The sequence below is a fragment of the Mesoplodon mirus genome (genome assembly GCF_964341445.2).
Source record: "Mesoplodon mirus genome assembly, chromosome: 7".
NCBI classification, from domain to species: Eukaryota; Metazoa; Chordata; class Mammalia; order Artiodactyla; family Ziphiidae; genus Mesoplodon; species Mesoplodon mirus.
In genome coordinates, this window is record NC_138983.1 from 46465143 (window position 1) to 46492437 (window position 27295).

Below are 27295 nucleotides of genomic sequence, written 5' to 3' on the forward strand. Positions count from 1 at the left end.
GTTTTTTACCAAGCTGCTGATTCTGTTATCAGGCTTGGGCTTCATCATCTTATGTGAGTAGAGGAGGGGATGATGAGAGTAGAAAGAGGATTCAGATTCAAATTATCTGGACAGGGTCTCAGCTCTAAAAACCACTAGTTAGGGGACTCTGGACAAGTCTCTTAACCTCTCTAAATGTTAGTTTTCTCATAAGTAAAATGGAGCATCATAGATAAGAAGAATTGCAGTGAAAGAAATAGATGAGCATCTTTGCAAACTTCAGTCAAGATATTGTTAGCTGAAATTTTTGTTTTGAAACTAATATTAAGCTTGGAACATTGTAGAAAGCCTCCCTGGAAAACACAAGTAATGATAATCAACTTCTGAGTAAGAATGGACATCAGATTGAATTGCCAACCCTGGGTGGTTCTTCTTGTTACTGTCAGTTTATGAGTCAGACAGAGAGCCGATGTCCAAGAAGTCATATTTTTCACCTAAAAATGAAAGAAACATAGGCATGATTTTGTTAAGAAAATGTGTTGTTAGTAACCTGATGTGATAAAAATAACTGTTGGTGGTGATAATAAATGGGTAGTGGGATGAGGTTAGACATCACAGGTAAGCCCGAGATGGTGTTATGACAATGTTTGGACCATTGCCCCTAATATCCCTGTGCCATTCAAAGGGAACAAAGACAAATCAAGGCAAACTAACATTTTATTAACTGGGTTGGGGGTAGTATATAGAGTATTCCCTTTTTTCTTTCCCAAGTAGACCAGTAGCCTTGAAGTAATGAGACTCTAATGGGACAGGTCTGAAGGAAAAGGGGTGAGAAGCAAAGAGAGACAGAAAAGAGGGAAACCCAGGCCAACGTTGAAGATGGAGGTTGATCCATGGCCATGTCTACTCTCCCACAGACCATGCCTTGTCCTGACCCTTTTCCTTCTCTGCCAGCTTCCTTAGGTCTGCTTGGAAGACTCAAAGCACGGCCTTTGCCAGAGGATGCTCTTACTATTATAGGCATATAGAGGGAAGATGACAAAGAGGAAAAGGGACCAAGAGAGAAGGAACTATTATCTCTTTCCCCTCAGGGAATCATATCAATATAATATAGGCAGACCCTTTGCCTTGATTTTTAAGTTCTTTAAAAGAAAACTCCATCTTTGGAAATTGTGATCTTTTGTCCTGGAGTCCAACTAACCCAAATCAACACTCCGCTTCCTTGGATATGAAAGGAAGAAAGGATTGTCTTCCTTTGAGGCCAATACAAAAAATGCAGGTGGCAAAAATTTTCCCTTATTTCCTAGAGAACTTAAGGCTTGGACATAATGTGAATCAAAATTAGGTTTCCTGAATGATTGTATCAGAATTCTGTCTTCTTGCTCAGTACTTTTTCTTTTCCATCCTTGACCTAGAATTTTTAGCACATATTTAGCTACTCTGGTCATTCGGAGGGTTACCTCCTCACTTACTTAGGTAAATAGTCTCAGTCTTATTCGTTATCACCCTTCTGTATTTTATAAACAGAGATAGTGCATTATCAGGTAAAAACAAGCATTGGTTGGTATTGATGATTGGTTCAGTATTGCTTCCACTTGACCTGGTTAATGGTGACCACCAAAAGAGACTGCAGCAAAGCCTGTTTGGTGATGTCAGCAATAGGTACACACTGTGTCCTGTAAATGAAATGAGAATGTGAAGTTCAGAACTGTACACTTTGCAAACGCTAATGCTTTTCTCTTTCTTGTCTTTTTTCCTAGAAGTATCGCTATCAAGATGAGGACACTCCACATGATCATTCCTTACCTCGACTGACCCACGAAGTGAGAGGCCCTGAACTTGTGCATGTATCGGAAAAGAACCTGTCTCAAATAGAAAATGTCCATGGATACGTCTTGCAGTCACACATCTCTCCTCTGAAGGTCAGTTCTTTTGCTCTTAGAGCTGGCGGCAGTGACTGGTTTGCATTGCTAAGGGAGATGTTTGCTGGCCTTAAGTGAGGCTTTTTTAAAACACTACAGTGAGACATGGTTGCCAAAGGGTCTTTCTGTGGTTTGGAGGCTTACTGGGAATTCCTGACACAGGGAAGTTCTTACAGTTATTTGTTGAAATGTCTGGCAAATCCTTTTAGTTGTTGAGAATGGGCTAAGGAAAGCGCAAACAGTGAAAAACTAAAAGGGAAAATAAGCTGATCATGTATTTACAAAGTCCAGGAGGACATCAAGTTTTGTTCAGATCTATCTCTCCATCTCTATTCTTGGCTCCAGATAAAACAAAGGAAGTAAACATAACATGATGACACCTAGTAATTTCCTTACCATGTAGAATAAAAAGGAAAATGCGTGAGTTGGTTCATCAACAGCTCTATTTTATATTTCTTTCTATGTGGTGTCATACTTTTCCAACGTTTTCTACTTTTTTTCTTTAATTTATAAAATTTCTTGATAAACACTATTTTGACAAGAGGGGCAATGAAATGAGAGTAAGGATTTTCTGTGTTCCTTGGTTGCAGTTTACTCTGTCTTTTGCTTTGCTGATGCTATGGATTTTGTGTCTTGGATAAAAGCTTATAAATGTTGGTGTTGGTTAAAGTCAAAAAAGGAAAAGTGGAACTAGAGTCACTGATGTAATAGAAGACAATTGAAATGTAAAACAAAACAAAACAAAAAACTACCAAATAACCCCTTGATATTGCTTAAAATTTTTTTTCTTTTATTTTGTTAGCTACAACGTTCACTTCACTAGCACTTTCATATAGCTGTGTTGCAATAAAAAATGTAGCCATGAAGGTTGCCCTGATGCCTTCTGGGATCTTATTATACCTTCCAGAACATCAAAGAAAGGCTAAATTATGTTTAATATAGCTCCAAAAGTTGGTAGAGTTTAATACCCTGGCATCCTAAAACCGCATTATCAAATAAACTAGTGCTAGTTACCACAAATTAGTTAGAATATTAGGCTAATTGTCAAATTCCAGTAAATATTTTATAATATGTAAAAATATGTAAATATTTTGCCTCTGGAATCCATTGTTCCATTCTTCCCAGAGTCTCTTTGGAAATCATTGACTGATGGATGGAAATAGGTATTTTTAGCCAGGAGAAGAGTAGATTAAAGGTTGGAGAACAGGAATTTACCTTCTTATACTTAGGGCTATCATGTAGGAAACTCCATATTGGTGGGCAGAAGCAGAACCACTGTGCATAATTAACAGGAATGTATATTTGGGATCATTATAAGACCACAATTTCTGACAGTTAGAACTACCCCCCAAAAGTACTACTTTGCGAAGCAGGAATTCCCTGTCCCTAGAAATCAGGCTTGCATGATGACCTGGCAGTGGTATGGTGGAAAGGACTCCTTTTTCAGCAGGAGGGCACACAAAATTGTCTCTAAGTTCCAGTCTAACTATAGGAATCCATGATTCTATCCTGTGGTCAGATGAATACCTTCCTGCTTTAAGGACCTTTCATCTTTGCAAACAATTGCTCATCCTTAATCTGTGCTGACCAGTGTAAACTGAGAAAGAGCAGAGCTGAGACTGGACTGCACAGAGAGTATTTACACTTCAGATGTTTTTCTTTCTAACCGGATGAAAGAATCCCTGTAGGAACCTCCATGAAACCTCCCTTCCTTTTTGGCCTCCCAACTTGTCTTTCCCCGCTTCCTACCACTTCCTTTTTTAATCAGCTCTAGAGCATAGCTCCCAATGGCTTTAAGCTGAGAAGGACAATGGAGACTAGTCTAAAGCTAGCCTGGCAACAGTAAAAAATATGAACAAAATAATAAAAGCACTATCAGATCTTCATTTTGTGAGTTAAATTTTTAGCATATACTTGATAATATAATTATCTGAACATCTACAGTTTGGTGATTATACCATGTGTTATGCTACTTCGTGCCTCATTTGGAAAATGTCTATTAGAGTTGAAGGAAATTTTGCTTTTTCTGAAGATCATATCTCAGATATAAAGGGATCTTTCCTATCTCCCCTTTATCCCTTGATTCTAGGAATCTCAGAGTTAAGTGTCTTCCACTTTGGTGGCTTTTCCTTAGCTTAGGTTTTCTGTTTCTGTTGCTCACTTCTATCTTATTTCTTACTATGTTCTTTAAAAAAAATTTTGGTTTTTATGTTTTTACTATAGTGATGTCTTTTATTGAAGGTTTCCCACATCTGCTTTAAAAGTAGCCACCTGTGAATAATAAATCTCTGATATGAAACATCAAGGTTAGAATAGGCTTTCCTTCCTTTTTGGAATCAACAGTTCAGTGGTGTGACCCCCCCAATGTATTGTGAAGAGAATGGAAAGGTGAGCTCATCCAGGACTTCTGCACCCAGCCTGTGAGGTAGCTATTTTGGGGCCAGGACTTTTCCCTCATGACCCTCTAGGGGTGTTGTTTGTGCTGAACAAGATACACTCTTAGATTGTCTTAATGAAGAGACTGTGTACCTTTCTTCTATCAGCAACAATGATAGAGATAAATGTGCACAATTTTTCCAGAAAAGAAAACACCCCAATGTGTTAAGTTTGCCAATTTCATGGTGTAAACACACCCATCATTTCTGATTTCAGGCTACCAACCTGAAGCTACTGAATATATTCGCAAAGATGGGCACATGAGGCTCTCATGAGACAGGACGAGTTGGCCAAGCACAGCACTGCACTATCAGGCTCAAGCACGTGTATTTTTATAACAACAGGACACATTTCCTAATCAAGTTGTTAAGAGGTTATTATATTATCACAGTTCAAGTGTTTGGCCAACCTGCGTGATTAAAATCTAATGTGTTATTTTCTCATAAAGGAAGCCTATTAAAGTCATAGAAATGCTAAGAGGGTACAAATTCTCCATTAGACCTGGCATATTTTCAATGTTGTTGCTTCTTTGATCTGTCTGGTGCTCTTGGGTCAAGCATTAAAAGGGGGAAGAGTGAGGAGGCAGAACACACAATCATATAGCGCTCCCTGAATCCTACTTAGAAGACAATGGGGTTCTGTAGTATTAATTAGGAACTTACATGTGACATGCCTGAACAGAGTGTGAGATTGCTGGAGAACAGTTTAAATGTTGTATTCAGTGGGCTCTGAACCATTAGCTGAGTAATCTCACTGTTGCAGGTTTGACAGTCATTTCTTCCATCACCGCATAGCACTTGAAACCTCAGTTCTAAGATTCATCTGCCTTTGGAGCACAACGGCTGCCTGGCTGATAGATGGGCTTGCTTATTAGCCTGTTTTCATTAGAGTGCCTTGGCCAGTGTGAACTATGGGGTTGGAAGGAGAAATGCAATTTAGCGGTTTATTTTCCTTGCCTCCAGATGGGGATGCTTTCTCTTCAGATGCTACCTTAGAATCTTCTACAAAAGAAATTGGCCTGTAATCAAGTATGGACATTTTCTTTTCAGTTTAGATCAATTCAATAAGTATTAATTTACTATCTACTAGGCGTATCATGATAGGTGGTGGGGAAACAAAGGGCAGTAAGACATTATTTTAAATATGCACATCATTTGCAAATATTTTCTCCCATTCTGAGGGTTGTCTTTTCCTCTTATTTATGGTTTCCTTTGCCGTGCAGAAGCTTTTAATTTTCATTAGGTCCCATTTGTTTGTTTTTGCTTTTGTTTTTATTTCCATTGCTCTAGGAGGTGGGTCAAAAGGGATCTTGCTGTGATTTATTTCATAGAGTGTTCTGCCTATGTTTTCCTCTAAGAGTTTTATAGTGTCTGACCTTACATTTAGGTCTTTAATCCATTTTGAGTTTATTTTTGTGTATGGTGTTAGGGAGTATTCTAATTTCATTCTTTTACATGTACCTGTCCAGTTTCCCCAGCACCACTTATTGAAGAGGCTGTCTTTACTCCATTGTATATTCTTGCCTCCTTTCTCAAAAATAAGGTGACCATATGAGTGTGGGTTTATCTCTGGGCTTTCTATCCTGTTCCATTGATCTGTATGTCTGTGTTTGTACCAGTACCATACTGTCTTGATTACTGTATCTTTGTAGTATAGTCTGAAGTACAGGAGCCTGATTCCTCCAGCTCTGTTTTTATTTCTCAATATTGCTTTGGCTATTTGGGGTCTTCTGGGTTTCCATACAAATTGTGAAATTTTTTGTTCTAGTTCTGTGAAAAATGCTGTTGATAGTTTGATAGGGATTGTATTGAATCTGTAGATTGCTTTGGGTAGTATATCCATTTTCACAATGTTGATTCTTCCAATCCAAGAACATGGTATATCTCTCCATCTGTTTGTATCATCTTTAATTTCTTTCATCAGTGTCTTATAGTTTTCTGCATACAGGTCTTTTGTCTCCTTAGGTAAGTTTATTCCTAGGTATTTTGCAAAGGAAGCAACTGACAAAGGATTTATCTCCAAAATTTACAAGCAGCTTATGCAGCTCAATATCAAAAAAAGAAAAAAAACCCAATCCAAAAATGGGCAGAAGACCTAAATAGACATTTCTCCAAAGAAGATATACAGATTGCCAACAAACACATAAAAGGATGCTCAACATCACTAATCATTGGAGAAATGCAAACCAAAACTACGATGAGGTATCACCTCACACCAGTCAGAATGGCCATCATCAAAAAATCTAGAAACAATAAATGCTGGAGAGGGTGTGGAGAAAAGGGAACCCTCTTGCACTGTTGGTGGGAATGTAAATTGATACAGCCACTATGGAGAACAGTATGGAGGTTCCTCAAAAAACTAAAAGTAGAACTACCATACAACCCAACCATCCCACTACTGGGCATATACCCTGAGAAAACCATAATTCAAAAAGAGTCATGTACCAAAATGTTCATTGCAGCTCTATTTACAATATCCAGGACATGGAAGCAACCTAAGTGTCCACTGACAGATGAATGCATAAAGAAGATGTGGCACATATATACAATGGAATACTACTCAGCCATAAAAAGAAACGAAATTGAGTTATTTGTAGTGAGGTGGATGGGCCTAGGGACTGTCTTACGGAGTGAAGTAAGTCAGAAAGAGAAAAACAAATACTGTATGCTAACACTTATATAAGGAATCTAAAAAAAAAAAAAAGTTTCTGAAGAACCTAGGGTCAGGACAGGAATAAAGACACAGGCATAGAGAATGGACTTAAGGACATGGGGAGGGGGAACTATAAGCTGGGATAAAGTGAAAGAGTGGCATGGACATATATGCTGTACCAAATGTAAAATAGATAGCTGGTGGGAAGCAGCCACATAGCACAGGGAGATCAGCTCGGTGCTTTGTGACCCCCTAGAGGGGTGGGATAGGGTGGGAGGGAGGGAGACACAAGAGAGAGGAGATGTGAGGATATATGTATATATAGCTGATTCACTTTGTTGTAAAGCAGAAACTAACACACCGTTTTAAAGCAATTATACTCCAATAAAGGTGTTAAAAATAATAAATAAATAAATATGCACATCACTCTCCTAGGGAACCTCAGTTCTAATTATGTATGACTTATCTTCACTCTGCAGTAGGATTTCAAATTTCTGAATCTTAGGTACTGTGAGACCCCAAGCATCTAGCAGAGTATGCTTTACAGAGTATCTGTTAACTCTGTATCTCAGGTTCTTCATCTGTAAAGTGAAGGTAGCAATAATATTTATCTAATAGGATTTTATACTAATTAAATGAAATAATACATGTAAACCGTTTAGTAAGTGTCTGGCACATAGTAAGCACAACCAAATGTCGCTTTTGATCTTGTTATTATCATCAACCTGCTACCATGACAAATACTTCAAAATCATTTATTTTATTTATCTCATTTGACCTCTATGAGATATTATACCTGATGTTAAAATTAAATAGTTCCCTTCAACCACAGAACTAGTGAATAGGAATGCCAATATTTGTGTCTCGGGTCTTTCTGGATACAAAATCTGTATTCTTTATCACTCCTGTGTTATATTACCTTCCTCTAAATGGTTCTACTATTTTTAAAGAGATCTTAGCATCAAATTTTCCTTCCTTGGCTCCAGGTGTGTAAAATTTGAAGGTCATTTTTTTCATATAACCTTATTCTTAAAAGTCAGGCAAATATAAAATGTAAGCAAATGTGTAAGAAATTTAGTTTCCTAAATGAGAACCATGAAGTGTGGTGATAGATGGGAGCATGATGAGGAAATAGAAGGAAAATAGGTTCTATCTTTAAAATATTTCAATTCACCCAGTAGTAAACTCCCAAGGATTATGTTGCTCTCCCATGACAAAAAGTAGTTATTTGGGAGCTAGTTCCCTTTTGAAGAATCCCTTGAGATTGTAAGAATCTGTTCCTCAGCAGCAGAGACACACTTTGTTTTGAGCAATTGGAGCGTTTTCTGCATTGAGATACAGTCCTCACACTAGGTGAAGAGAACCCAGGTTAGTCCACACCACAACCCTCATGCTTCTCCTTCCCAGGACCTGGCAAGATCTATTTCTGTCATTTTTATTTGGTTATTCATCTTTTAAAATGTTCATTCCAAGTGTGTTTAATTTTATAAACTATCTTATAATTTTCAAAAATGAGCAATGTAGAAGTTACACATTCAAACATTGATCAATAAATGAATAAAGCTACTCTCTATGCTCTGTTTCACATTAACATGATATCTGTTAGACCAGAAATCCAACCAGTTGTTTTGATTCTACTTTTATTCATAACCACTAGTTTTGTTTTAATAAATTTACTGTCAGTATATCATCATTATACGAACGCCCTCAAGGTCAGGGTGTATGTTGGTTTTACTCATTATTATATTCTCAGTCCTTCAACACATACTTTGTTCAATTAGTTATTTGTAAATGGCAATATGAACAGTTATGAATAATTGCCTTCTGGGGGGTTAGTGACATTGATATTAAAATAAGCAAGAAATTAAGGCACAGACTTCTTGTTTTTCTCTATCTGTTGTTCCCTAATCATTGATACAGAATTTCATCAATTTTAAACCTGATATTTCCTCATGTATTACATATCTGAAATCTGGATGTGTCCTAAAATCAATGACATCTTGCAATTAAAATTGGCAGCATCTCCTAGGGTGCATAAAAAATGGTATGTCTTACAGTCAAAGTCAGCCATGATTATTTACAAGGAAGATTAAAGGGTTTTCTTCATAGATTGGTGTGAATTGCTTTAATCAGATAAATATGATTTTCTATCTTCTAATTCTCATTGAGACCAGAATAAACAGTTCTGGGAAGATTTACCAAAAAGTGAGAATATAAGAAGTTAGGATACACCCTTATACCCTTGAACAACTGGGCATTTGTTGAATATATATGGAAAAATAATGGAGAATCTGGAGGCAGTGCAAGTTTGGGGAAATTATAGGGGGCGATTTCTCACAAATGAGGAAGCTAATATACAGAACTGCAGGCAGGAAAGATAATGTGTACTTTGTTGCACAACTATTTTCTTAACAGGGTTGCCAGAGCCTGCCTTATAGGAAAGTGTGTTTTAGCCAACAGTGCAATTAATCTTTCTTCGTGAAGTCTTTCCTATTAACTCTTGACTGACTCCACTTGGTTATAACGTCCTATGACACATGGAGTTTGCATAGTTAGCTTTTTTATATGCACCTTATTCTATTAACCTAAATAATTTTGTGGAACTAGGTATTGTCCTTTCCTTTAGATATTCCATTTATCTTGCTCCTAATAAATGTGTAAGCTCCTGTGAACTGGACCACATCTTATTTTTGTTTTGTTTTATTTTTCTTCTTTCTCCCTCATTGACATCTACAGTGAAACTAAACCAGGATTTCCCAAAGTGCATCTGGTTGGATTTTGTCAGCATTATAAGGAAAATAAAGAGATGAATGCTAAAAACATTTGAGAGGTTAAGTCCATTAACTTATTGAATGATTTCTCAGCCTTCAATATGATAATATGAAATATAAACCTCTAAGATGGTTAATACACAGTATTTTCCAAACATGTTTGGTCATGAGACTTTTTTTCCCGAATAAAATTGTTTTTCGTTTGGACACATACACTTCTGAAAATACTATGACAGACATGTATATGATGACGATTACAACCAATAGAAAAGTTTAACATAAAAATTTATTCTGGCCTTAGAAGCAGCCTCAGTCAGATTGAATACCTGGTCCTCTACTTACTGGCTGTGTGAGCTTGCTTAAGTTTTTTTAACCTCCTTTAGCCTCAGTTTTTTTATTTGTAAAATAATGGTATTCACTCATATGTTTCTATGAAGTTTGAGCTCTGTAAAAAGAGCTCAGTGTTTGACACATAAGAAATACACAAAAATGGCAGCTATCCTTATTGCTATTGATGTTTTGATATTAGTATGTATTAGTATTATTTTAATATTCTAAACTAGAAACTTATTTATGGATGTTTTTTATTTTAATCTCTCCTTTGTTTTCAAATGTCTTAGTGTTCTCATCTTCCTCTCTTTATCCACAGCTATTATCCCTGTTCGGGTTTTCATTACTTTCAGGCAGAACGTAGTTTGGTTATTGTAAAACCTCATGGACTTTGGAGCCAAAAAAATAAATGTTTGAATCCTGACTCTGTACTTTCTGGCTGGGTAATCTCAGGAAAATCATCTAGCATTTCTGAGATGCAGTTAAGTTTAATATGAACAGAACCTCTTATGTGTATTGATTGATTCATTTGTTTATCAGTTCATTCATTTGTACAGTAAAATCTCTTCGACCTCCTGTATGCTGGGCTCTATGTTATTTCCTGAAGATACAAAGAGGAATATGCCTTCAAGTTGCTTACAAGCAATAGTTAGATTCACAAACCTGGAGATGTATACATTATAACATGTCATGTTATGTGCAATAAAGAAAGTAGCAAAGAAGAGGAAAATGCTCCCAAGGCCTAGAGAAATGGTTTAATTTTCTCTGAGCTGGAGATGTAGGGACAGGTATGGTCAGAGTAAGCATTATAGGGGAGCTTATTTTGACTTGCAGGAAGTTGGAGATAAAGGAGAAAGGTCAAGTTTGTCCTAGACTCCAGCAGTTGTCTATCAGTATGGAAGAACTCTAGAAATATGCAGGTTATTTTTATTTATAATTGAGTAGGGCAGAGGGATGGAACATAAGGATTAAGAAGGGGTACAGAAGTGGGTCCAAAGCATGCCATCAAGCAAGGGAGATAGATGGGAACAGGTAATGAAGGGCCTTATGTGAAGATTGGACTTCACCTTGTAGGTAATGACGAATGACTACACAATTTATAAAGATGAGAGACCTGGTCAGATTTGCAAATTAGACCATTAGTCATGTCATGTAGCACAGTGGAAGAAAAACAAGAAAAGGGTGTATCACAATCAAGGACATCAGGCAAAATGCAACAGGTGGACAAGCTCTGAGATACAGCAGAGACATTGGGGATGGAGGGTGGAATAAACTAGAAAGATTATTGAGGAAAAGATATCATCAGGAACTTGAGTCCTATTAAGTATAGGAGATAGAGGAGAGAAAGAAATAGAGGTTAATCCACACATTTTTTATTTGACCAGTTGTGTAGAGGAGGTATCGTGAAATGTAGTCAAGACTGCTAAAGGAAGAATAGATTTAAGGATGGGGTGAAAAAATTCTGAGGTTAGATCTGAATAACTGAGTTTGAGATATTGATGTTACACTCAGGTAGAAGAGTTTAACAGGCAGTTTGAAATAAAGATCTGGGAATTTAGAGAGATCTGATCCAGAAATGGAGACTTAGGCACCTTCTGTGTAGTTGAAGCAGTATGGATGGGATTGCTCAGGAAAGGAAGAGGAGGCTGCTGGGGACTGAAACACAGGGAACAATACCACCATGTTGGGGGTTTTTTGGACAGAGAAGACCACTGAGGAGACCATGAAGCAGTGAGTAATTTACCACAATGTTTAACCCTTAGTAGTCTAATGTTTCTATTTTTTAAACTGTTATACATTTCTAGTAAAAGAGGATCATATCTTATACATTAAAAAATGTGACACCCACCTCTGTAGTGCCTAGAATTGAGTTGACCAAACACTAGATGACTTTTTAAAAATTTTAATTAATTAATTAATTTTGGGGGGCTGCATTGTGTCTTCGTTGCTGCACACAGGCTTTTCTCTCTAGTTGCAGTGACTGGGAGCTACTCTTCATTGTGGTGCATGGGCTTCTCATTGTGGTGGCTTCTCTTGTTGCAGAGCACAGGCTCTAGGCACACAGCCTTCAGTAGTTGCAGCACGTGGGGTCAGTAATTGCGGCACACGGGCCCTAGAGCGCACGGGCTTCAGTAGCTGTGGTGCACGGGCTCAGTAGTTGTGGCTCACGGGCCCTAGAGCACAGGCTCAGTAGTTGTGGCACACGGGCTTAGTTGCTCCGTGGCATGTGGGATCTTCCCGGACCAGGGATTGAACCCGTGTCCCCTGCACTGGCAGGAGGATTCTCAACCACTAGGTTGCCAGGGAAGTCCCTACATGCCTTGTTACTTGATCACAAATTTTAGGAAGGAGGGAAGGAGGGAGGGAGGGATGGAGGAAAGAAAGAAGGAAGGAAGGAAGGGAAGGAGGAAAGAAAGGAAGAAAGGAAGGAAAAAAGAGGCAGAGGGTGAGAGAGAGGGAGGGGAAAGGGAAGGAAGGAAGAAGGAAAGAAAAAACCTTATGAGATATATTTGACTCCAATAGTCATGGGATCTTGACCATCAACTGAAAAAAATGTATTAATTTTTTTCCTTTCTAGCCATAGTGCCTTTAGCAATATTACTAATGAGAAAACTAAGCTGATTTTGCTAGTTTAGAAAAAAAGTAATTTTCAAAAATGTAACCTTCATTCATTTCAGTCTCTCACCACTAGATGGTAGAAGCAGCTGACCTGATGGTTCAGGAAGCATCTGGTCTTGGCGGGGGGGAAGAAAAAAACAGATTTGTGAGGCTAAATTGAGAAGCTCTTAGTTAATAAAAACCTAAGAAGGGTTTGGCAGAGATTTGCATATTTGTGAATAATGCATTTTGTTCCAGCCCCAGACCTTGGTGAGAGGAAAGTGGTTGAGTGAAATATGGCCTTGACAGACATACTGAATCCAGGCACAAAAGCTCCTGGTCAAAATTCTAAGCAAATGAAACAATTCTTGCTTCAATTATCATTAATTGGAAAGGGTACCAACAGCATACCTCAAATAATCCTGGATATTTAAGCCAGAAGTTAGAAAAAGGGAAGGAGAAAATGGTGGGCATAGGACCTATCGCAGCACCTCACAATTCAAGAATGCTCTCTAGAACTAGCCCACCATGGGTTAATGGGTCCCCACCAAGGCTCTGGAAAGATAAGTCAGCGGAATGACATCCAAATCTCCTATTTCTCGCAGCTATGTAATAAATATAACAACAATAATAATGAATTTCTCTAAGAAATATTAGATTGTTATGTATATTAAAGGCATAATAAGTTTTTTTAAAAATGAAGAGTGTTTAGAACAATCCTAGCTGTCATTAGTGGTTATTTGTAGATCTAAGATATTCCTAAAGAGTTAACTCGAGACTCAACACAGTTCTTCTCAAGACTAGGATTACTGCCAAGGCTTTCTATAAGAATTAGAAATAATATACATAAAGCTCATAAAGGCTGCCCATCAGTAGTTCCCCCATTAAAAAAAATCGGAGTCATAACCTTTTAGCAAGCATGTTTTCAATTCTTTTTTTTATTAGCAAAGGTATATAGAAATTATTTCAAATCTCACACATTCATTCATAAATAAGTGTTGACACTGATTTGGCTTTAGAATTCTTAACTCTTTCCCAGCTAATCCAGAAAAGCAATAGCTTACGGGGGAAAGCAGATGGATTTTAGAATCGGACCTACTTATATTCAAATTCTGGCTTTTTTGCTTTCTAGCTGTGCCCTTTAGCAAATCTATTGGCTTTCCCCTATTATAAATAATAACATGGAACTCACAGGGTTATTGTAAGAATTACTTAAGATAATACATGGGAAATCTTTAGAATAGGATTAGGCACCTAGTACGTGCTCAGTAAATAGTAATTATTTATAAAGTAGAAAAGATATGTGTACGCAAGAGCAAATCTGAATTTAAAATTAATCAGCTCTTTGAACTCTCAGTAGACATGGGCTCTTGTTATATTTTCACACTTGCTGTCCTTAAGAGAATGGTTTTACACTATAGAATACCCCATCTCAGCTGAGCAAAGTTAGATTATCCAAAATTGTTGTCTTTCATATGAAAGTGAATGTCTCTTTGGCTAGTTTCAATAAAGTATAGCAAGTAAGTTGGGAACACAGCCAGATTTTGAGTGATGCAAACAAGACTGTGCTGAAGCATAAAGAAATGTACTCTGCTTTGTGCCTGGTTTTGGAGGATGTTAGAACACGTGTACAATCTCTCAAGGTAGCTACCTGGAGGGAAGCATTGATTTAGATATATAATTTTGTATTACTTAAAAATGTATTAGTGAAAAAATTAAAAAGCATTACTTCATAGTAACAAGTGGATATCCAGTAAGTGTTGGGTAATAAAATAGAGATATTTAACACATTTATTAAATTCACAAATTAACCATTTAAGTCTAGAGAATATTATTAACCCATAAAGATGGAAATAGTTTTTGTTCTACGTCTAGCAGTGTATTTATAATCATACTCCACTAATTCTAAATACAGATCAAATGCCACTTCTTTAAACTCAAAGGGATGACTCTAGCACGATTTTGTATGGTGTAATTTTGTTGTTGTTGAAATCAAGTGTATGTTACCTGGGTTTTTTTTTTAACAAGGAGACTTTGGTTATATCAATAGTTTGTATTTGTTCATTTATATTTGTTCAACAAAATTACTAGGTTCCTTTGGTGGGGGCTGGCGGGGGAGCACTATGAGGCAGCTGCTAAGGTCTAAAATTCAATCTCATGAATTTTTCTTTCTTTGTATTCATATTCACTCACCAAGTTTTCTGTCTAGAGTTTGTTTTAAGAGAAATAATAACAATATAAAATGTAGGGTGTTTTTTTTTTTTTGTTTGTTTGTTTTTTTTTTGCGGTACGCAGGCCTCTCACTGTTGTGGCCTCTCCCGTTGCAGAGCACAGGCTCCTGATGCACAGGCTCAGAGGCCATGGCTCACAGGCCCAGCCGCTCCGTGGCATGTGGGATCTTCCTGGACTGGGGCATGAACCCGTGTCCCCTGCATTGTCAGGCGGACTCCCAACCACTGCGCCACCAGGGAAGCCCTAAAATGTAGTATTTATTGAATTCCTAATATATGCTGGCACTATTCCAAATGCTTTACATGCATTAGGTTATTCCATTTAACCACCCTGTAAGGTAGGTTTTCTTATTATTCCCACTTTATGGACAAGAAAAATGGGTGCTAAGAAGTTAGAAAAACTTTTCTACGGTTACACATTGAGTCCTTGATAGATCTGGGGTATGAGTTCGGCTAGTCTGACATCAGACCCCTCACTCTTAGTCACACTGCTGAATTATTCACCAGCAAATGAGAACCATACAGTTTTAAAACTGAAGGGGATGGTAGAAATCATCAAGTTCAGGGTTTTCAAACTGCAACTGACCCATTAGCAGATGTGAAATCAATTTACTTGATAATTTTAGAATAGAATAAAAGAACAGAATAGAAAATATGAGAGTACATCACAAGTAGAAACCTTTGCTTCAGTTAGGCGCAGGTGTATACTGACTCACAATGTAAAGTATATTTCTTTTCGTAATCAAGGTCAAGAAAGTCAGGAAGCCACTGATCTGGTCCAACTTTCCCATAATACAGAAGGAAGGTAGGCGGGGAAGAAAACCTTAGGCCCAGAGAACTTAAATAATTTCCTAAAAACATATTGTCAGAAATGGCGGAGCCTGAACTTCAACACTTTTTAGTATTAACCACTGCTGTTTTCTCCGTCAGTGTCTGTTGTGGCTGTCATTACTACCAACTGAGACACTTAAACAAATAGTTCTAAAACTAGGTGTGTATCAGCCCAGCCCCATACCACTTCACCAATCCTGGGCTCTGTATTTTTATTTCCTCTCCAGGTGACTTTGTTACTAACACTGGGAACTGCTGTCTTGAACTACGTGATGCCACAGTGTTTATTGAATGACTGCCATGTGTATTACCAAGGCTTTACTAAACACCATGGGAGACAATAAAAGAAATAAGAGATAGAGCCTTTCTTTATGAAAAACTTAAATATATTAAGGAAATCAAGATGTGCACAAATCGTTTAGTGAACAGAAACTATATAACTGAGGGTTTATTTAACCTCACTTAGTAAGTACGAATGGCATTCCAGGAGGCAATTTTCAAGTTCCTCTATAGGCATGGACAAAAGAAGCCTCATGAGGTTTATTTGAGAGAATGCTCTATGAGAAAATACGGTAGAGAAAATTGAATTGATTTTCCCCGACTCTCAGAGGAATTGCCAGGGTCAAGTGAGTGAATTTAACCCCAAAGCAGCACTCCCAGGATGTCTTCCCCCAGGCCAACTGACTCACCAAAATCACTCTGAAGGCAGATGATTTGTTCCTTCTGTAATGGCAGAACACTGAGTGTGTTTGAGCTTGTGGCCAATTTGGAGTCACAGGTAAGTGCATTTAAAATGCACTCTAGAGGCTCTTGTTGGGGTCCCTCTGCCCATAGCACCAGGCAGGACAGCCTACCCAACCCTGACCCAACGGGCCATTAAACCACAGGGCACACGTGGAAGTCATTTCAGAGCTCAGTTTGAAATTCTAGCGGTTGGACCTCAGATCGGGTGCTCTAGAGATGTACCAGTTTTATCTTTTCATGTTATATGTGAGGGAATTTAATAAGTTGTTTTATTGGTGGTTTATTTTCTCAGGGAACAATAAGACATTTATATAACCAGCTTTTACTTATAAACAAGTAATATAAAACTTAAATATAGAATTTCTTTGGGCTTCCCTGGTGGCGCAGTGGTTAAGAATCTGCCTGCCAACACAGGGGACACGGGTTCAAGCCCTGGTCTGGGAAGATCCCACATGCCGCGGAGCAACTGAGCCCGTGCACCACAACTACTGAAGCCCACGCGCCTGGAGCCCATGCTCCGCAACAAGAGAAGCCACCGCAATAAGAAGCCCGTGCACTACAACTAGAGAAAGCCCGCGCACAGCAATGAAGACCCAACGCAGCCAAAAATAAATAAATAAATTTATTTTTAAAAAAACCAAAACTTAAATATAGAATTTCAAAAACAGGCTTCATTTCTCTATTACGAACAATTAAAGCAGAGCTGCCACTAGACATTCAACATATTTATATGAGTCAGAAAAGGGAGCTCCTACTTAGACGACATGATACCCTGATATAACTTAGAGAATGTGCTGCATGGACCTAGGCAATAAATTCCCTAAAGAGCCAGATGACCTGGTGTTCAATAGTAAGACCATAGAACTATAGAGCTTAGAACTGAGTGGGAACATGTGAAATAACAGTCTAACTCCATTATTTTACACATAAAGAAACTAAGAGTCAGATAGGTTATGAGATTTTCCCCAGGCAGACACACACTTAATGATAAAGCTGAGACTGGAATCTGGGTCCCAGATTCCCAGGCCAGAGTTTATTCCTCTATTTCTCAAGAAAAGCAGAGAAGCAGGTGTGTTCTACTTAGCAGGTCACAGAGGTTTACTTATTCCAATTTCCAGGAAATGTTGCTGGAAATTGTTTTCACTAACTTTCTGTTTGTTGATGCCAATTTTCAGCTTTCTCAAAGGGCCAAACTGACGCTGTTGAAAATGGACAAAAATCTCTCTCATCCTCAATCTCTCCAGTGAAATTGCATGTATCAGTTTGATTCAATAAGAATAACATCTGCCTCATCATTAGTTACCTCTGATATGGCTTCGAATATTTGTGTAACCACTGATGAAATAGCTCTTTAAAAACAAATTTTAAAGAATCCATATATAAAAGACCAGTCTACGCAGTGGTGATGTTATTTTTTTCTTTTAGCAGGTGCTTTACCAGAGTTGCTGGGCCATGTGGGTTTGGTGTCAGAAGTATGCCATTTGGGAAATCACTGCACCTCTCTGAACCCTAGTTTCTACATTTGTATACCGAAGATAATAATAAACATATTTGGGGCAGTTACTGAGACTAAGAATGCTGTCATTGGCCAGCTCGAATTTTATTACATGTGCTTAAAGCTCCCCACCCTAACTCCATGCCAGATTCCTGTGGCTACCTCCACCTTCCCTTCCTGTTTCTCTAGTCTCTATTTTCCTTTCCCTTCTCTTCTCATTTCTACTTCTTTAGAATGATCAATGGGGAGCAAATCAGCAACATATGATAAAGAAAAAGAAGCTTGAGTGGTTCAGCATAAGTCAGTTCAAAGAGTTGTCTATATATGGGGCTCAAAAAAGTCAGCGTGATTTTTGGCTACACTAATGCAATTGTTATATCAAGAACAAAGAGGTGATAATTCTGCACTGTTCCAGAGTGGAGCAATAGGGCCTGAAATGGCTGCAAATTGGAGTGCTTCCCGAGAGGGGCAAATAGGCTGATGAGGGGATTAAAACCATGTCAAATGGAAACATCAAAGGCATGAATGATGTGGTCCCTGGAGAAGAAACTCAGCTTAGAGGACATGGTCATTCCTGGCTTCAAATTGTTTATAACAAGCAACTATTGTATGTAATCTCTCTAGATACTGTGACCTCTAGCGTAAACAATGAGAAGACAGAGTCTCTGTGAGTTATTTTTTTTCAGTAGAGCTGTCCAAAGATATAATGGGCTGTCTCATAAGATAGTGAGCTTCCTGTCACTGGAGGTATTCAAACAGAGGCTAGAAAATCCTTGATAAAATATTGTGGAGATGATTCAGGTATGAGATAGGATGTTGAACAACAGTGTTTTTAACCATTTTGAAGTCATGAGCCCCTTTGAGAAACTGACAAAAACTATGAGTCCCTTTCTCACTAAAAAACCAAATAATATATACCCACAAAATTTGGGGTAAAATTTCAGGGATGATTACTTAAAGGGTGAATCACTTAAAGCCCATCTATGTAATCCCTAAGGACCACAGCCTCAAAGTTAAGAATTTCTGGGTGGAAGGAATTTCAAGCTCCCTTCCATCTCTGAGAATTTATGATTGTCATTTCTCTGCCTCGCAAGGAATGCTTGTCCTTCTCAAGAAGAAATCTTTTGTAAGTGTCAGAAAAAATAGGAGGCGGCCTATTTTTGATCTGGTCTGTCCGTGAGGCACCCCTAATTCCACAGCAGCTCTGGGGGATCAACAGGTTTCCCCAGACAAGGAGAAGGACTGAGGGTCCATTTGCTTCAGGAGAGTGCTCAAAATGCAGGACTCCTCTTATGATCCCAGTCCGATTAGTATTTTGATGTATAGTCCTAAGGCAATTTTCTGTGTTCGTTAGTTAGTATCACAAGCTTTTCCCAGTTATGCAAGCCTAGAGCTATAATATCTTGCCTCTCTGAATTTGAGTTTTAACTGTCATAAGATTGTTTTCTTTATGCTGAATGGAAGTTGCATCCTAGCAAAGAACTGATTTTAAATTACCCCATCACCTTGCTAAAAAGATGATGCATTTTCTATACGATTCAGTCACAGAGGATTTCTGATATGTGGCTAGACTCTTTATGGAAATATCAGTCATGAAATGTGCACTGGATATTTTTTTTTCATCAGGGTCACAGAAGTGCACTTGAATTGGATTCTTCCTTTTCTCTACACCATTAAGATATTGACAGGTTCAGAGTTGCTGGGCTTGAAATTTTAAGAATAGCTAGCTCATAACATTTCACTTTCTGCTTTAGGGCAGGGTGAGTTGCTTATAAATCAGGCTTCAAATGTGATGAACTGGATGTCTCCAACTCAATTAGCTTAATGTAGGTAGGAGGATTTCCAGGTTTTGCAGCCTCTGTTTTACTAATCCTCTGAGCCGACTGTTATATAAAATGTGGCTGTGTATTAATGCCTGAGCCTCAGAGAAACATGGTTGGTATTTTTCATTTCAACATCTAATGTCATCCTGTATTTCATGGTTTTGATTTGGATCTGAAGCCACTGAGTGATGGTTCTTAACATGATATATTGTTGCAAGCCTTACCTTGTTACCTTTCTGCCTTCTGACCGAGTTAAGAAAGTAGCGTAATAGAATTGCTGCTGCCACTGGGTGATTTAATTGCGGTGGGATGGGGGGGAATCTCAGCAATTTAAGGAAAACTGTAGAAGCTGGAGCTGTTCCTCTGTCAAATAAATGATCAGATGAGATGGGCCCCAGCAAAGCAGATGCTGACAGTTTCAAGAGCTTTCAACATACTCATCATATTTTGGTAGTGAAATTTGTTGAAGGAATTGATTACAGAGTTTGTTTGCTTTTTGTTTTCTGAAGGAAACTATATTGAGGCCATGAATGTTTGTTTTAAAGAAAATATGTTAGATTTAAATCCATTTTATGCCTAGGAATATTATTTGCTATCTTCTCTATAATGCCTAGGCATTAGCATCCATGAGCTGAGGTATTATCTTCTGTATTTAATTCTCTTTCCTCCTCTTCCTTTTTAGCTCCCCACCCCACCCTGTCAGTTCCAGCTCTGTTCTTGCTCATTAATTGTTAAGGACAGAGACTTTGAAATGATACCCACGTGGTTAGTCCAAGCTCTTCCATAACTCTCTGTGTGTGACCTTGAGCAAGTCATTGGTCTCTCTAGGTTTTGCTTTTTCATGTATTACATGATAATATTGTAACTACCTTATGGGGCTGACGTGAGAATTCAGTGAAATTGAGCACTTTGCTGCTGTGTTCATGGTAAATTAAGGTTCAGGTTAGTTGTCAAACACTGAGTACTTACTCTGGGCCAGGCACCGTGATAAATACTATGCATTGGGTAAGATGATGATGGGACATAATCCATCTGCCTTGTATTCATATATGATGTTTTATGGTTTACAGGGTGTTCTCATGTGTGTCCATTCAGTAGTACAACAACCCTGTGAAATAGATGGCCGGTTATTATTACCTACATCTTTCAGAGAAAGAAACTGAGACCAAATGAGATTAGTCTATTTGCTTAAAATCACATAAATTTGTTCACAAATTCATAGTACAAACATATTGTGCATTCATTATGTTCTGCCCTGTGCAAACCCCTAGAAATCCAATGACAAACAATCCCTGTTCTAAAGGAGCTCAAAGTCAAGTGCAGAAGATAAACACATAAATAAGGTAAATAAAGCGGAAGCTCACAGGACAGAGTAGTCCCTTTCCCCCTCATATTCTCTCATACCTGATGTTTTTAAGACACTGTATCCTGACAGTTGGATCTACTTTGCCCACAATGTTCTCTATGCACCTAGATGCTCTTGGTAGATATTGACATTGTTTACTCAGAAATCTGAGGACAGACAGGAGTTCTCATGCAGAAAAGCTAAAGAAAGGTTAGTATAACACAAAAAGTACGGTGCTCCTACTGGGAGGGTACAGGCAGAGCTGTCTCTATTACTAAGAAAAGCCTATTACCTTTGGAAATGCTGCCTGGCCTGTTGCCCATGTGTGAGAAGGAATAGCAATAATCCTAAAGCCCTTTACTTGCCTTGGCTGAAAAAAGAGCTTGCCTTTGTACTCAGGGGCAAAGTCATAGACCCTCAAACAGCTGATTTTTTTTCTTGTCAGACTAGAGCAGAGTTTAAACCAAACCAGACCCACTCCATTTCTGACCACAGTTACTCTCTGCATTCTGGTCCCAGTTAAGTTGGTTGGAAACTGGCCTCACTTTATCCAAGGGCCTAGTTCGAGGGCATTCACTTCACACCTTCCTCAAGTTTGAGGAACAGCGATCATCTGAAAGCCTTTTGCTTGCCTTGGCTGAGAATGTCGGACAGTAGACTTGCAGGGTTTGGGGAATAGAGAACAAATTTTGAATCCTAGTTCTGTCATTTGCTAGATGTGTGACCTTGAGGATGTCACAAAATGGTTCTGAGCCTCAATAAATTCACCTCATTTACCTCAAAGGGTTGCTGTGTGGATTAAAATACTGTTTTTGTGTGGGGGGGTGTGTTTTTCTTTTACCTAATCATAAGAACCATCCTTTTAAAAAATCTACAAACCTGAGTCCATTTAGACTTACAGAATCAGAATTTCCAGGCAGGGGCCTGAACTGCATTTTAAACATACATCTCAGATGATTTTTATCATTAGGCAGTTTTGGGAATCAAAGTATGTAAAGAGCCATCACTGTTGCCTGGTACTCAGCAGGTACCATACACACTCCTTACCGGTTACTTAACATTGAAGATTGTTGTTGATGGTAGCATTCATATAAGCACTGGACTCTTTAGGTCCTGACATCCTTGGCTATTAGCATACTAGTTGGCACTTCAGTAGTTGTCAATCTAAGTTATCTAATTAACTCACTTACTAAATACTGGCATTATTCCAGATGCTGTAGTAGAGACAAATTGTATATAAACTCTGATATAATCTGAAGTAATTTTCAACAGTTCTCGGAGGAGGAATTTTTTCAGTCTGGGGTCCAAAGAAAAAGTACGGAAACCATGCCAAAGATTGTGTTCATTTTTATTATTCATACACTTATTAATTTCACTTGATTATTCCTACATTAGATTGAAGGAAGAACGACATTATAGCTTAAAAAATGTTTTAACGGGGCTTCCTTGGTGGCGCAGTGGTTGAGAGTCCGCCTGCTGATGCAGGGGACGCGGGTTCATGCCCCGGTCCAGGAGGATCCCACATGCCGCAGAGCGGCTGGGCCCGTGAGCCATGGCCACTGAGCCTGTGCGTCCGGAGCCTGTGCTCCGCAACAGGAGAGGCCACAACAGTGAGAGGCCTGCATACCGCAAAAAAAAAAAAAAAAAAGTTTTAATGACAAATTTAGAAAAAAAATATGTTTCCACACTGTACATCAGGAAATTATAAGCTGGGGGTTGTAATCGTCTTTTAATGCATTATCATTTTCCTGGCACAACCATCAAGCCCATGTGATAGATGTTATTACCTTTTTTTTTTTTTTTAATCCAGAGAACATTTTCTGAGAAACAGACATATTTTTCTCCTTCTGGAGTAGAGTACAGTAGGTGCTTAGCCATTGAATCCTAAACATGAGGGCAGATGTTGTTCCATGTAAAAAGTTTTCCTGAAAACTTAAATTTATTCTTTAAAGTTTTGCAAATTACACTGTTGACGGGAAATTTTCTAAATAGATTACTTGGCTGTTCCAATCTTAGAGAATACCAAAGTCTAACTTTCTTTTATTGTTCTATAGTCAATACTATGAACATAAATTATCATACTTTAATAATTCACTCAATGTTAATAAAATTCCTATTATGTAGGGTTATAGAGAACAAAAAATGAATAAAACATGTTGTCTTCCTAGAATGAGTGACTGCCAAATGTCATAATTAACTTTTATTACTTAGCTATAATGAATTAATTAGCTATAATTAATACGAATAGCTAGCATTTACAAAGTATCCAACATGTGCCAAATTGTATATTACCCACATACGATAACTATTCCTCACAACAATCCTATGAGGTTAGTACTATTTTTACTTCCATTTTACAGATGAGAAAAGTCTCAAGCTATAGCTTCTCTAAAATTACACAACCAAAAAAATAAATTAATTAATTAAAATAAAGTTACACAACCAGTTTAGTAGCACAGCTATGTGGTTCTTTTCTGTTCTGTTCTCTTCTGAGTTCTTGTATCTGTTTAGTGTAATTTGGGGCCAAATCCTCAGGAATTCTGACTCTTTTATTTATCAGTAGCATGATTGGGCAAGATACCTATGTCTGAACTCACTTTCACATTTTTTTTTTTTTTTTGCGGTATGCGGGCCTCTCACTGCTGTGGCCTCTCCCGTTGCGGAGCACAGGCTCCGGACACACAGGCCCAGTGGCCATGGCTCACGGGCCTAGCTGCTCTGAGGCATGTGGAATCCTCCTGGACCGGGGCATGAACCTGTGTCCCCTGCATCGGCAGGCGGACTCTCAACCACTGTGCCACCAGGGAAGCCCTCACTTTCACTTTTTAAATAAAATGTGGTTAATATGATCTTGAGGATTCTTGGGTATTAAATTAGATAACATGTTTTTTAAAAAAAATCTAACTTAGTATCTGGCACATAATAGTTACTCATCAAAGTTAGCTTTTCCTTTCCAATTTTACCAGACTAACAACAACTAACACTTCTTTGGACTTCCAGATTGGCAACTTCACCTTATATAATTTACTGTTTCTAATTATTGTGTGATAAGCCCAATAAGAGTAAATGGACCCTGATTAAGTTCTGATTGTCTTTAAGGTTTTATCGTTGGACATCTGCAGTTTAACTAAAAGGTGCTTAGAACTGAATCTATCTTTCTTTATGTTGCTTAGAATTTGGTATACTTTTTTAAACATGAAGATTCATGTCTTTCCTTGTTTTTTAAAATTTCCAACCATTGAATCTTCCAGTATTGCCTCTTCTTCACTCTATCACCTCCTTCTGAGTAGATGTAAATCGAGCTGCTCATTCTATTCTCCATATCCCAATCTTTTTCATATATTTCATCATGTTTCCTTCATAGTTTGTATTCTGCATAATTTTCAATTCACCAATTCCCTTTTCAGCTATGAAAAATCTGCTGTTCAATTCACCCACTATTTTGTCATTTTAAACACGTAAATTCTGTACTTCCTCCCAAATTATCCATTTTTTTTTTCTTTCAGATTCTTCATATACTAATCCTTCCATTTGTTATGTGTGCTGCCTCTCCCTCCTGGTGGAGCATTTCCTCATGTAGTCTGTCATTTAATGTGAGTTCAACTTTGGTAGGACTTTTTTTTTTTTTTTTTTTTTTTTGTTTTGTGGTATGTGGGCCTCTCACTGTTGTGGCCTCTCCCGCTGCAGAGCACAGGCTCTGGACGCGCCCGCTCAGCGGCCATGGCTCACGGGCCCAGCCGCTCCGCGGCATGTGGGATCCTCCCAGACCGGGGTATGAACCCGTGTCCCCTGCATCGGCAGGTGGACTCTCAACCACTGCGCCACCAGGGAAGCCCGGTAGAACTGTTTTATTAGTGGTCATTACTCTTGCCGTGAGTTGAAAGGTATCACTAGAGAAAAATTGTGTTGTTACTTCTGCTGAACATTTCACAGGTTTCATTTGTCCAGAACCACAGTTTTTTACATTAATTTCTCAACTCAAGAGTGTCTCATACTACATGGGAACTGTAGATTTGGAATACAAATGCACAGGACAACCTGGCTTGCAGATTCAAATTCTTTCAATAGACTTTTTTTTTTTTTTTAATTTAAAGCAGAGACCATCTTTCTTGTTGCTTTCTTAAGACAAGATCAGATTAGTTCTCTTTATCTAAGGGGCAGCTTTGCCAGAATTCAGACCTCTGCAAGGGTCACGGTTTTAAATCCATGCCACATCTCTTATCCGCAAGTGAGCATTAAAACACCAAACTATTATGGTTTATATAGTCTATATATATATTACTGTTGGATTATAAGCTGATTGTTCTGGTTTCAGGTTTCTGCTCCCTTCCTGGTACCTAGGAATTTCCAGTTCTTCAGTTTGAGCTCAGCTCTGTATTTAAAATATTTATTTTTACATTTTATCCAGAATTTTTTAAATTAATTAATTTATTTATTTTTGGCTGTGTTGGGTCTTCGTTTCTGTGCGGGGGCTTTCTTTAGTTGTGGTGAACAGGGGCCACTCTTCATCATGGTGCGCGGGCCTCTCACTGTCGCGGCCTCTCTTGTTATGGAGCACAGGCTCTAGACGCTCAGGCTCAGTAGTTGTGGCTCACGGGCCTAGTTGCTTCGCGGCATGTGGGATCTTCCCGGACCAGGGCTCGAACCCGTGTCCCCTGCGTTGACAGGCAGATTCTCAACCACTGCGCCACCAGGGAAGCCCTATCCAGAATTTTTATACATTAGTATTAGGAGGGTCAACAATTTTGTAGGGGTCCATGTAGTCTATATACCTACATTAAGTCAGCAATAAACACTTATTGAGTATCTATTTTATATCAGTCACCAATGAAGGCACTAAAGATAGCACTGGTAAATAAAACAGAAGTTCCTATCCTCACAAACTTAATTATAGTGGAGTAGACAGACAATAAACAAATAAGCATATAAGATAATACCAGATGGTGGTAAATGCTATGAAAAAAAAAGCAGAATAAAAAAATGGTGATATGGGGAAGTGATTATGGGAAGAATGACAATGAGAGACTATTTTAGATAGAAGGATGAGGGAAGAAATTTCTGTTAAGATGACATTTGAGCAAAAGCCTAAGAAAATAAAGTTAGGTATGCATATAATGGAGTAGCCCAATGAAAGGTAACAGCTAGTGCAAAGGCCGTGAGGCTAGACCATATTTACTACGTTCAAGGAACAACAAAAAGGCCAGAATAGTGCACTGAACAAGAAAAATTATGGTAGGAAGTGAGGTCAGAGAGGTATTGTGGAAGCTAAAATGAATGAGGCAGGCACCTCACATGTGTCTTATAAACCAAAGTAAGGACTTGTGGTTTCATTCAGAATGAGATAAGAAACCAGTGGAGGGTTTTGAGTAGGAGAATAAAATGATGCAATTTATATTTTGGAATGTATCTTTTTGGCTGCTCTATAGAGAATAGACTATCTATGTCTATATTACAGAAATCAAACATTGTCTCCTTGCTTGCTAAGCATGAACTAGTATAGAAAAAGAATTACCTAATAAAGTTTCACTTTTATAGATCTGGGATGATTTTTACAAACCAAACACATTTCTAGTCAAGGATTAAAATACCTTTACCTTCTCCCACCCACATCTTAGGATTTTTATTTGAAGCAGTGGTATGTAGAGATATAGCTGTTTTTAATAAAATGTAGAGCAAGTTTGAATTTGAGAACAGAATTAGTGTAAATTCCAAATGTAATCATTACTCTATACTAATTCATACTATTTCTTATGATACATTTTTAAGATTGAATGACTTTTGTTTTTTTGTGTGTTTTTTTGTTTTTTTGTGTTTTTTTTTGCAGTACGCGGGCCTCTCATGGTTGTGGCCTCTCCCGTTGCGGAGCACAGGCTCCGGACGCGCAGGCTCAGCGGCCATGGCTCACGGGCCCAGCCGCTCCGCGGCATGTGGGATCCTCCCAGACCGGGGCACGAACCCGTGTCCCCTGCATCGGCAGGCGGACTCTCAACCACTGCGCCACCAGGGAAGCCCCTGAATGACTTCTTTTGAAGTCTTCTTTCCTGGCTAGGAAATTATCTGACTCCTAGAAGAATACATAGGGTGAGATTCTGTTTGACTTGAATTGAACTTGAAAGAACAACAGGAAAGCCAAGATCT

General features: G+C 38.4%; 1 protein-coding gene across 1 annotated transcript in view; it reads left to right on the top strand.

Annotated features, from left to right (window-relative positions):
- The window catches only part of DLG2 (discs large MAGUK scaffold protein 2), a 1227261-nt gene that overhangs the window by 188858 nt on the left and 1011108 nt on the right, over positions 1–27295 (top strand). Inside the window, exon 2 of the mRNA XM_082627349.1 lies at positions 1740–1901. Coding sequence (XP_082483475.1) covers positions 1740–1901 — 162 coding nt within the window. The remainder of the gene's footprint in view (positions 1–1739; positions 1902–27295) is intronic.